This window comes from Nerophis lumbriciformis, linkage group LG20, assembly GCF_033978685.3.
Source record: "Nerophis lumbriciformis linkage group LG20, RoL_Nlum_v2.1, whole genome shotgun sequence".
Classification (NCBI taxonomy): domain Eukaryota; kingdom Metazoa; phylum Chordata; class Actinopteri; order Syngnathiformes; family Syngnathidae; genus Nerophis; species Nerophis lumbriciformis.
The window spans coordinates 11,383,833-11,397,182 of record NC_084567.2 but is presented as its reverse complement, the minus strand read 5'-3'; the positions used below and the strand labels follow the sequence as shown (position 1 = coordinate 11,397,182).

General features: G+C 37.5%; 1 protein-coding gene across 1 annotated transcript in view; it reads right to left on the bottom strand.

The window, feature by feature from the left end:
- LOC133619413 (phospholipid-transporting ATPase ID-like) overlaps positions 1-13,350 on the bottom strand; it is a 111,089-nt gene that overhangs the window by 4,949 nt on the left and 92,790 nt on the right. Inside the window, exons 22-27 of the mRNA XM_061980417.1 lie at positions 10,621-10,804; positions 10,316-10,539; positions 6,658-6,741; positions 6,354-6,584; positions 6,146-6,284; positions 3,931-4,061 (exon numbers count right to left, since the gene is read on the bottom strand). Coding sequence (XP_061836401.1) covers positions 3,931-4,061; positions 6,146-6,284; positions 6,354-6,584; positions 6,658-6,741; positions 10,316-10,539; positions 10,621-10,804 — 993 coding nt within the window. The remainder of the gene's footprint in view (positions 1-3,930; positions 4,062-6,145; positions 6,285-6,353; positions 6,585-6,657; positions 6,742-10,315; positions 10,540-10,620; positions 10,805-13,350) is intronic.

The following is a 13,350-nucleotide window of genomic DNA, read 5'->3' as shown; positions in this document are numbered from 1 at the left end:
TGAAATGGTCCCTCTGAAAATTTCCAGTAAAATATGATTTAAAAAAAAGATCTTTAGGTCCTGAAATGGTGCCTCCGAAAATTTCCAGTAAAATATGATTTTCTTTTTAACCTTTAGGTCTTGAAATGGTCCCTCTGAAAATTTCCAGTAAAATAGGATTTTTTTTTTTAACCTTTAGGTCCTGAAATGGTCCCTCTGAAAATTTCCATTAAAATAGGATTTTTTTTTAAACCTTTAGGTCTTGAAATGGTCCCTCTGAAAATTTCCAGTAAAATAGGATTTATTTTTTTTAACCTTTAGGTCCGCAAATGGTCCCTCTGAAAATTTCCAGTAAAAAAATGATTTGTTTAACTTAAGTTCTGAAATTATCCCTCTGAAAATTTCCAGTAAAATATGTTTTTTTTTTTTAACCTTTAGGTCCTGAGATGGTCCCTCTGAGAATGTCCAGTATTATATGATTTTTTTTAACCTTTACGTCCTGAAATAGTCCCTCTGAAAATTACCAGTAAAATATGAGTTATTTGTTTTTAACCTTGAGGTCCTGAAATTGTCCCTCTGAGAATTTCCAGTAAAATATGATTTTTTTTCTAACCTTGATGTCCTGAAATGGTCCCTCTGAAATTTTCCAGTAAAATATGATTAAAAAAATTAATATTTAGGTCCTGAAATGGTTCCTTATGAAAATTTCCAGTAAAATATGATTTTTTTTAATCTTTAGGTCCTGAAATGGTCCCTCTGAAAATGTCCAGTATTATATGTTTTTTTTTAACCTTTACGTCCTGAAATAGTCCCTCTGAAAATTTCCAGTAAAATATGAGTTATTTGTTTTTAACCTTGAGGTCCTGAAATTGTCCCTCTGAGAATTTCCAGTAAAATATGATTTTTTTTCTAACCTTGATGTCCTGAAATGGTCCCTCTGAAAATTTCCAGTAAAATATGAGTTGTTGCTGTTTTAACCTTGAGGTCCTGAAATGGTCCCTCTGAAAAATTCCAGTAAAATAAGAGTTTTTTTTTTAACTTTAGGTTCTGAAATGGACCCTCTAAAATTTCCAGTAAAATATTATTTTTTTTAAATCTTAAGGTCCTGTAATGGTCCCTCTGAAAATTTCTAGTAAAATATGATTTATTTTTTTTACCTTTAGGTCCTGAAATGTTCCCTCTGAAAATGTCCAGTAAAATATGATGTTTTTAACCTTTAGGTCCTGAAATAATCCCTCTGAAAAATTCCAGTAAAATATGATTTTTTTTTTTTTTTTTAAATCTTTAGGTCCTGAAATGGCCCCTCTGAAAATTTCCAGTAACATATTATTTTTATTTTTTACCTTCAGGTCCTGAAATGGTCCCTCTGAAAATTTCCAGTAAAATATGACTTTTTTTTTTAACCTTGAGGTCCTAAAATTGTCCCTCTGAAAATTTCCAGTAAAATAAGATTTTTTTTTAACCTTGAAGTCCTGAAATTGTCCCTCTGAAAATTTCCAGTAAAATATGAGTTGTTGTTTTTTAACCTTGAGGTCCTAAAATGGTCCCTCTGAAAATGTCCAGTATAATATGATTTTTTTTAACCTTTACGTCCTGAAATAGTCCCTCTGAAAATTTCCAGTAAAATATGAGTTGTTTTTTTTTAACCTTGAGGTCCTGAAATTGTCCCTCTGAGAATTTCCAGTAAAATATGATTTTTTTTCTAACCTTGAGGTCCTGAAATGGTCCCTCTGAAATTTTCCAGTAAAATATGATTTTTTTAAACCTTTAGGTCCTGTAATGGTCCCTCTGAAAATTTCCAGTAAAATATGATTTATTTGTTTTACCTTTCGGTACTGAAATGTTCCCTCTGAAAATGTCCAGTAAAATATGATGTTTTTAACCTTTAGGTCCTGAAATAATCCCTCTGAAAATTTCCAGTAAAATATGATTTTTTTTTTTAAAATCTTTAGGTCCTGAAATAGTCCCTCTGAAAATGTCCAGTAAAATATGATTTTTTTTACCTTTAGGTCCTGAAATGGTCCCTCTGAAAATTTCCAGTAAAAAATATTTTTTTTAACCTTTAGGTCCTGAAATAGTCCCTGTGAAAATTTCCAGTACAATATGATTTTTTTTACCTTGAGGTCCTGAAATGGTCCGTCTGAAAATTTCCAGTAAAATATGATTTTTTTAAACCTTTAGGTCCTGTAATGGTCCCTCTGAAAATTTCCAGTAAAATATGATTTATTTGTTTTACCTTTCGGTACTGAAATGTTCCCTCTGAAAATGTCCAGTAAAATATGATGTTTTTAACCTTTAGGTCCTGAAATAATCCCTCTGAAAATTTCCAGTAAAATATGATTTTTTTTTTTAAATCTTTAGGTCCTGAAATAGTCCCTCTGAAAATGTCCAGTAAAATATGATTTTTTTTACCTTTAGGTCCTGAAATGGTCCCTCTGAAAATTTCCAGTAAAAAATATTTTTTTTAACCTTTAGGTCCTGAAATAGTCCCTGTGAAAATTTCCAGTACAATATGATTTTTTTTACCTTGAGGTCCTGAAATGGTCCGTCTGAAAATTTCCAGTAAAATATGATTTTTTTTAACCTTTAGGTCCTGAAATAGTCCCTGTGAAACTGTCCAGTAAAATATGTTTTTTTTTACCTTGAGGTCCTGAAATGGACCCTCTGAAAATGTCCAGTAAAATATGATTTTTTTTAACCTTTAGGTCCTGAAATAGTCCCTGTGAAAATGTCCAGTAAAATATGATTTTTTTTACCTTGAGGTCCTGAAATGGTCCCTCTGAATATTTCCAGTAAAATATGATTTTTTTTAACCTTTAGGTCCTGAAATAGTCCCTGTGAAAATTTCCAGTAAAATATGATTTTTTTAAAACCTTTAGGTCCTGAAATGGTCCCTGTGAACATTTACAGTAGACTATGATTTTATTTTTTTTTACATTTAGGTCCTGAAATGGTCCCTCTGAAAATTTCCAGTAAAATATATATTTTGTTTACCTTGAGGTCCTGAAATAGGCTTTCTGAAAATTTCCAGTAAAATATGATTTTTTTAAAAATGTACTTTTAGGTCCTGAAATGGTCCACCTGAAAATTTCCAAAATGTATTTTGCAATGCAGTCTGCTGAAAATGATGGAAAGCGCCACTCTACAGAGCAAATGACACTGTGGTCAATGTTAGAATTGCCACAAAACTCATTACTGCCATCTGGCAGCTACAGTGGATAGTGCACCCCCCTAATTTGTCACGTTTCATGTGGTAAACCATGACGAATGGGGCCATACGAACCCTGTAAAACCTAATTCCATCTACACTTCTTAAACTTGACTTATTTCTTAGTTTTATTCAAAGCTGTCTTAGCGGTTATCTAATCTTTTAGAATGCCTGCTCCTAACGTGCTATTGCTCGACGTGTAACACGTTAGCCATGCCTTCCAGTGATAACGCTACTTGATAGTGATACATAAGATCCTAAGAAATGCAGTAATTTAGGGGATTAATTGAGTTTAGTGGAGCAGCTCCACACTGTGTATAGAATTGCTAGATTGTCAGACTACAGAGGGGGGGGGACTAAAAATAAATGCAATATCAGCTAGATGAGATCTGTGCTTGTGAAGGGCATCAATCGGCGATGGCGACCACATACTTTTCCCGAAACATATCCACATTTTAATGACAACTTTATGTAATGACGCTCTGCTGTCCCCCAGTGGTTCGTGTAAGAGGTGTTGTTCATTATTTCACAAAGTGGAAGTTTAGATCTATGAGGTATTGTTGATTATAACTAACCTGGAGTACAGTACAATCCAACCTATGAGTTTATAATGGAAGTCAATTGGACCAAAAAGGTCCCGAGGGTACCGAGTGTGTGAAAAAGTCCTTATCCGGAAAAAAAACAAAAAAAAACGTAGTTTGAATTCTGACGGTCCATTCTTGTGTAAAGGTTGTGTGCGGTACCTTGTCGTTGATGGAGGGGCGGAGCTGTATCAACAGGAAGCGATAGGTGACCACAGGAAGGATGCACAGCACGGAGGTGAGCACGATGGTCAGCCACACGTTGGGCTGACTCAGCGACTTCCTGGCCGTGCCTGAACACATTTGACACAACATGTTCGCTTTAAATTGCTGCTGATGGGACAGTTTGAATGTTCCTTTTATTACATTTGATGTATCCTTATTCAAACGTCACAATCTCACTAAAAAGTAACAGAAACAAACATGAGCTAATACAAACCCCGTTTCCATATGAGTTGGGAAATTGTGTTAGATGTAAATATAAACGGAATACAATGATTTGCAAATCATTTTCAACCCATTTTCAATTGAATATGCTACAAAGACAACATAGTTCATGTTCAAACTGATAAACATTTTTTTTTTTGGCAAATAACCATTAACTTTAGAATTTGATGCCAGCAACACGTGACAAAGAAGTTGGGAAAGGTGGCAATAAATACTGATAAAGTTGATGAATGCTCATCAAACACTTATTTGGAACATCCCACAGGTGAACAGGCAAATTGGGAACAGGTGGGTGCCATGATTGGGTATAAAAGTAGATTCCATGAAATGCTCAGTCATTCACAAACAAGGATGGGGCGAGGGTCACCACTTTGTCAACAAATGCGTGAGCAAATTGTTGAACAGTTTAAGAAAAACCTTTCTCAACCAGCTATTGCAAGGAATTTAGGGATTTCACCATCTACGGTCCGTAATATCTTCAAAGGGTTCAGAGAATCTGGAGAAATCACTCCACGTAAGCAGCTAAGCCCGTGACCTTAGATCCCTCAGGCTGTACTGCATCAACAAGCGACATCAGTGTGTAAAGGATATCACCACATGGGCTCAGGAACACTTCAGAAACCCACTGTCAGTAACTACAGTTGGTCGCTACATCTGTAAGTGCAAGTTAAAACTCTCCTATGCAAGGCGAAAACCGTTTATCAACAACACCCAGAAACGCCGCCGGCTTCGCTGGGCCTGTGCTCATCTAAGATGGACTGATGCAAAGTGGAAAAATGTTCCGTGGTCTGACGAGTCCACATTTCAAATTGTTTTTGGAAAATTGTGGATGCCGTGTCCTTCGGAACAAAGATTAAAAGAACCATCTGGACTGTTATAGGTGCTAAGTTCAAAAGCCAGCATGTGTGATGGTATGGGGGTGTATTATTGCCCAAGACATGGGTAACTTACACATCTGTGAAGGCACCATTAATACTGAAAGGTACATACAGGTTTTGGAACAACATATGTTGCCTTACAAGGAACGTCTTTTTCATGGACGTCCCTGCTTAAATACCACAACGGAGACTGTTGAACAACTTAAGCTGTACATCAAGCAAGAATGGGAAAGAATTCCACCTGAGAAGCTTAAAAAATGTGTCTCCTCAGTTCCCAAACGTTTACTGAGTGTTGTTAAAAGAAAAGGTGATGTAACAGTGGTGAACATGCCCTTTCCCAATTACTTTGGCACGTGTTGCAGCCATGAAATTCTAAGTTAATTATTATTTGCAAAAAAAAAAAAAAGTTTATGAGTTTGAACATCAAATATCTTGTCTTTGTAGTGCATTCAATTGAATATGGGTTGAAAAGGATTTGCAAATCATTGCATTCCGTTTATATTTACATCTAACACAATTTCCCAACTCAAATGGAAACGGGGTTTGTAAAAAAGTGTGGGTACTAGACTGGCCTGCCTGTAGTCCAGACCTGTGTGGCGCATTATGAAGCGTAAAATACCACAACGGAGACTGTTGAACAAGCAAGAAAAGCTGAAAAGCTTCAAAAATGTGTCTCCTCAGTTGCCAAACGTTTACTGAGTGTTGTTAAAAGGAAAGGCCATGTAACACAGTGGTAAAAATGCCCCTTTGCCAACTTTTTTTGCCATTAAATTCTAAGTTAATGATTATTTGCAAAAAAAAAAAAAAAAAAAGTTTCTCAGTTCAAACATTGAATATAAGTTGAAAAGGATTAGCAAATCATTGTATTCTATTTTTTTTTTTACCATTTACACAACGTGACAACTTCACTGCTTTTGGGTTTTGTACTTTAAATGCAGATACTGGTGGAAAATGGGGGTTGCCTACAGCCACAGCGAGAAGTGCCAATTTTATCATTGCGTACATTCGCTTTTATAACTACGGAATATTGGAGGAGGTAACCAAGGACTCACCGACGAAAGGGAAGGCTGAGGGCAGGACTAGGAACAGTCCGTCACTGTACATGGTGAAGGTGACAGCAAAGTACATGACCAAGCTTCCCAGGACAAAGACGGTGTTCACCGCCGTCCAGTAGGACATCTCCAAGACCAGCTGCACGGAGAGGACGGACTCAGAACACAGGAAACCGCACCGCGCAACGAGATTATTCTGCGGCAGAACCTGGATGGTGACGGCAAACAGCAGGCACGTCTGCGTGAGGACGGCGAAGGACTGGTAGTCGGCCACGTCCTTGGCCTCGCTGACGGCGGCGTAGGGGATGAAGAAGAGCACCAGGGAGCTGTAGCAGCTGTGCAGGGCGCATTTGAAGAAGGCCGTCTTGCTGAAGTAGAGGTTCTGCTGGCCGGGGACGTACAGCTGAGGGTGCTGGAAACTCCACGCGTCGTTCACGTCCTGACCACCAGAGGGAGGCAAAGATAGGATGTAACGCTTAAAAAAGCAACTTTAAAAAGAGTGTTGTTTTTACCTGATCAAAGAGGCTCATTCCCAGCACAGGCAACGCCGTGTAGACCAGGTTGAAGAGCGTTATGAACCACTCGTCATACACCGTCTGGCGGGGAATGGGAAGAGGAATAAGTCAAATCAGAAAAATAATTTCATAACAATAATTAATGTTATAATATTAATTCTTGCTACGGAATATTTTTTTAAGGTTAAAACTCCAAAATGCTGTTTGACTTCCATCCATTTCCGATTATCCTCACTAGAGCGGCAGGTAAGCTGGAGCCTATCCCAGCTCACTTGGGGCGAGAGGCGGGGAACGGTGTACTTCCAAGCGGAAACACAAAGAAAGAAGAGCAGATCCAGGCGCTCAAAAACGAGAGAAAAAGAATATTCTGGTATGCGTCCTCTTCTACTGATGTTTTCCTTAAAATCCTTCAGGAAATGCTGAAAAAGCATTAGGAAACAGTCTATGGCAGGGGTCGGCAACCCGCGGCTCTATGCGGCTCTTTAGCGCTGCCCTAGTGGCTCTCTGGAGCTTTTTACAAAATGTATGAAAAATGGAAAAAGATGAGGGGAAAAAAAAAATCTATTTTTTTGTTTTAATATGGTTTCTGTAGGAGGACAAACACGACACAAGCCTCCCTAATTGTTACAAAGCACACTGTTTATATTAAACATGCTTCACTGATTCGAGTATTTGGCGAGCGCCGTTTTGTCCTACTCATTTTGGCGGTCCTTGAACTCACCATAGTTTGTTTACATGTATAACTTTCTCCGACTTTCTAGGACGTGTTTTATGCCACTTCTTTTTCTGTCTCATTTTGTCCACCAAACTTTTAACGTTGTGCATGAAAGGTGAGTTTTGTTGATGTTATTGACTTGTGTGGAGTGCTAATCAGACATATTTGGTCACTGCATGACTGCAAGCTAATCGATGCTAACATGATATTTAGGCTAGCTATATGTACATATTGCATCATTATGCCTCATTTGTAGCTATATTTGGGGTCATTTAGTTTCCTTTTAGTCCTCTTAATTCAACTTATATCTCATGACACACTATCTGTATGTAGTATGGCTTTTAATTTTTTGCGGCTCCAGACAGATTTGTTTTTGTATTTTTGGTCCAATATGGCTCTTTCAACATTTTGGGTTGCCGACCCCTGGTCTATGGTGTCTATTGAAGAGGAGATGGACGAACAAGGAATATTCGTTTTTGCTCATAATCTTAAACATATCAGTTTTGAAGTAAATGTGGACCAGGATGACTCAAATATGCAATTATCTGTATTGTTTTTTATTCCTTTTTTTTTTCAAAATGTTATCCATCTGTCAATTTTCTATAGCGCTTATCCTCACTGAGGTTGCAGGTAAGATGTACACCCTATAGAACGGCTTTGGGAAAATTATTTTTTAAATCTTTACCATTGAAAGTGGAGCCGCCAATACGCTGTGCAGTGCATTTGTCAATTTACCGTAAGTCTTGAACTATAGAAATCATTATTTTTATTACTTGAAAACAAAGTAATATAATATATTGTAGCCACCCCCCCAAAAAAAATCACACAAAGTCCGACCCTATTTTTAACTTTTATTGCCAATCTTATGATAACAAATAACGGCACAATCCCAACAGATTTGACCTCCCGTGTACACTCGCTGTAATTCGCCTCTTTAGTCAGGGACATCGAGGAACAGAAGTAGAGTCTCTAAACCCGAGTACATTTTATAATAACACCAGAAGAAGATGCTAGATTTGTTGCTAGATGCTTTTAACTTAAAAAAGTCATTAAAAGTCTGGAAACACAAAGTACAATGTACAACAGCAGCAAAAATTTTAAATATGGCAAAACTATTAAAAAAAATATTATAATACTAATTAATAATAAATAAAAAATGTTTAATGTATGTATATATTTTTTTAGCCTTTTTAAAGAAAAGCATATCATCACAGCAAATTATGCATATTTCTTGATGCCATCATGGTGACCACATCTATAACTACGCCCCCACCGTCACAGGTAACTTGGAAATATAGGGGAAACCCTGATTATAATATATATATGTGTGTGTGTGTGTGTGTGTGTATGTATGTATGTATACATACATACGGAACAGATGGATTCGTTATTTATATTAAAAATGTATATGTGTATAAACATAGTTTCGTTGTACTTGTGCAATGACAATAAAGTCCTATCCTATATGCATGTATGCATACATACATACATATATATATATATATATATATATATGTATTTATATTAAAAATGTATATGCATGTATACATACATACATATATATATATATACACACATATATATACATATATATATATATACATATATATATACATACATAATATATATATACATAATATATATATACATACATAATATATATACATATATATATATATATATATATATATATATATATATATATATATATATACACACATATACATATATTTATATATATATTTAAAAAGGCTAAAAAAAAAAATATATATATATATATATATATATATATACATACACACATACATTAAAAACAAATATACCCGAGAACGGATGGATTCATTATTTATATATATATAAAAAAAATAATAATAAAAAAAAAAATTATATATATATATATATATATATATATATATATATATATATATATATATATATATAAAAATATATATATATATATATATATATATATATATATATATATATATATGTATATATATATGTATAACCAACCAATGTGGTGGCCACCGAGTCAAAATAATTGGCCCTGTCTGCTCTGAAATGGTCGGCAGCCTGTTTGACTTACACAGTTTTACTACATCCAAAACATTTTTAATATAAATAATGAATCCATCTGTTCCAGGGTCAAGCTGGCACCACCCAACATTTTTTTTAACACTATAATAAAAAGGATTTAGGCACTGTGCAACAAAACTACAAAAAAATACAACTACAGTATATTGGCGAGGAAACAATGCCCCCACCTAGTGGCATTTTGTAGGTACTGCTGGAAAGAAAATGTTTTGCATTGTGTTTGATTCTTACATGATTTCATTATAATTTTTCTAATAAAGAATACAATGCTAGACTCGGTTTGAATAAAAAAATCATGTTGAATCAAGAATCAATTCTGAATTGAAACGTCATCCCAGGAATCAGAATCGGCTCAACAAATCATACCCCTAATGGTTGTAGACCACCACAACGTACCCCATTGCACATACGCATCTATTTGGTGAAGTTAATGAATTGTATTGCTCTGACCAGCTTGTGTTGTGGTAAGCTCTAGATCTGGCTCTATGGTTATCAGCACATTCTATTTATTTTAGGCCCAATTGGTATTCATACAAACTGTATGGAAAAAGAAAAAGAAATAAACTGCAACTGGGGCACAAAAAACTCAATTTACAGTCGAATCACAATTCTTCATCATCAAGATTTAAAATTGATTCATAATTTAAAAAAATCGATACAAATATATATATTTTTTCATTATAATTTTTATAATAAAGAATAGAATGCTGGACTCAGTTTAAATAAAAAATAATTAAAAACGTCATCCCAGGAATCGGAATCGGATCAGATCATTAGATTCATTCAATGGTTGTAGACCACCACAACGTACCCCATTGCACATAAGCAATAAAACCTATTAATTACCTGGGCGGAGAAGCCGCAGAAGAAGGCGTACCAGAAGTGGACGAAGGTGAAGGTGAAGTTCTTGTAGAAGAAGTAGCGCAGGAACTTGCACATGCGCAGGTAGGACCAGCGGCCGTGTACCAGCAGGAGGCGCTGCAGGAAGCGGAACTGGGCGAAGGAGTAATCGCTGGACAACACCGCCTGCATTCCTTCCTGACCGGAGATGCCCACGCCGATGTGGGCCACTGTGGAAAGAAGAAGGGCCAGGAAAACATTTTGTCCTCGTCAGCATTCTTACTTGCGAGGGCAGAACGGGAGAGCCCAACCTTTAATCATGCTGACGTCGTTGGCGCCGTCGCCGATGGCCAGCGTGACGGCCTTCTTGTACGTCTTGACCAGCTCTACCACCTGCGCCTTCTGCAGGGGCGTGACGCGGCAGCAGATGACCGCCTTGCACATGCACGCCGTCCTCAGGAAGTCCAGCTCCATGCCGCGCTCCAAGGCGTACGCCTGCCAAACAGAGGATTGCGGCGGGTTACACTCCATATATGGTCAATGTTTGTATAGTACTATAACGACGTTGTATACTCTACATCAGGGCTGTCCAAATCTTTTGACTGGGACGCATTGGTTTAAAAAAATGTTTGGCCAGGGTCCAAAAGCTGACTGCATGCAAAGTAACCATATATACTGTATATATATATATATATATATATCGGAGTATAAGTCGCACCGGAGTATAAGTCGCACCTGCCGAAAATGCATAATAAAGAAGGAAAAAAACATATATAAGTCACACTGGAGCCCGGCCAAACTATGAAAAAAACTGCGACTTATAGTCCAAAAAATACAGTATATATATTATATATATATATCAGTGACGTGCGGTGAGGTTGATGGCTGGTGAGGCACTGACTTCATCACAGTCAGATTTACAAACATATGAACCCTAAAGAGTATCTTATTCACCATTTGATTGGCAGCAGTTAACAGGTTATGTTTAAAAGCTCATACCAGCATTATTCCCTGCTTGGCACTCAGCATCAAGGGTTGGAATTGGGGGTTAAATCACCAAAAATGATTCCCAGGCGCGGCGCCGCTGCTGCCCACTGCTCTCCTCACCTCCCAGGGGGTGATCAAGGGGATGGGTCAAATGCAGAGGACACATTTCATTACACCTAGTGTGTGTGTGACAATCATTGGTACTTTAACTTAACTTTAACTTTACACATACAAACTGTAGCACACAAAAAAGCACATTTAATAAAAAAAACGTTATTATGGTCTTACCTTTACTTATAAATTAAGTCCATGCGCCGCAACTAAAGCCCTCACTTAAACTTTCCACGTGCAAGATTGAATCTATTTAAAAAAGTGTAACCGAGGGTTTATAAATGTCGCCTATACTGTATGAAACTACAAAATAACAAACACGGAGGCTCCAGTTTACACGAGGACCACTTTATTTACCTTCTTTCAAAAACCTCCGCAACGTGTCATCACTTCCGCTCTTAGCACCTTCAAAATAAGAGCTCAAGGCATATACTGTATAACAGCGCATAACAGGAACTTAACATCACAAAGAGGAAAGCCCATAAAAATAGGTTACAAAAGTTATTTAATAAGAAGCAAAAAAGTGCAAAAACAATAATGTTCGTGTTGGAGGAGTTGTGAATTAGGTACACCTGCAGTCTGCAGGTGTACCTAATGTTGTGGCCCTGCAGTCATTCACAACTCCTCCAACACGAACATTATTGTTTTTGCACTTTTTGGCTTCTTATGAAATAACTTTTTAAAATAGATTCAATCTTGCACGTGGAAAATTTAAGTGTGGGCTTTAGTTGATATAACAATTCTACGGCGGGGTTGCAGGAGGCGGGATTACTGGAGCCTCAGCCAGTGCGTCTTTTGCAGCCGTTTTATGATCACTCAGCACAAGAAATACGTTACACACATACAGTTGTTGACAAAATACACTGTACATTATATACCTCAGCTAACTAAACTATGGAAATGTATAATATGATTCATATAGCAATACAGTCTCCCTGCACAGCAGGCCAGCAGTTAGCCGAGTCCGGAATCCATGTTGAGGCACTGAGTGACGTGCCTCAACTGGCTGCTGATCACCGCACCGTCTCTTCTCAGTATTTGAACGGCAAATGTGAAAGTTCAGCGATTTTGAATAAAAATAATCTAAAACTGGTGAAGTTAAATGGAAAATAACTTTATAGTATAATCACTGGATACATATAACAATTTAATTAATTTTTTTTCTTTTTACATTTTTTTTCTTTCCATGATGGCAGGTGAGGCACCGCCTCACCTGCCTCTAGTGACTGCACGTCAGTGGTTTCCACGGCCGAGCGGCTGCATCTAAGCCATACATCACCCAAATCCAATGCAAAGCGTGGGATGCAGTGGTGTAAAGCATGTCGCCACTGGACTCTAGAGCAGTGGAAACGCCTTCTCTGGACTGATGAGTCACGCTTTTCCATCTGGCAATCTGATGGACCAGTCTGGGTTTGGAGGTTGCCAGGAGAACGCTACATTTCGGACAGCATTGTGCCGAGTGTGAAATTTGGTGGAGGAGGAATTATGGTGTGGGGTTGTTTTTCAGGAGTTGGGCTTGGCCCCTTAATTCCAGTGAAAGGAACTTTGAACGCTCCAGGATACCAAAACATTTTGGACAATTCCATGCTCCCAACCTTGTGGGAACAGTGTGGAGCGGGCCCCTTCCTCTTCCAACATGACTGTGCACCAGTGCACAAAGCAAGGTCCATAAAGATATGGATGACAGAGTCTGGTGTGGATGAACTTGACTGGCCTGCACAGAGTCCTGACCTGAACCCGATGGAACACCTTTGGGAGGAATTTGAACGGAGACTGAGAGCCACCAACATCAGTGTGTGACCTCACCGATGCGCTTTTAGAAGAATGGTGGAAAAACCCTATAACCACACTCCGCAACCTTGTGGACAGCCTTCCCAGAAGAGTTGAAGCTGTAACAGCTGCAAAAGGTGGACCGACATCATATTGAACCCTATGGGTTAGGA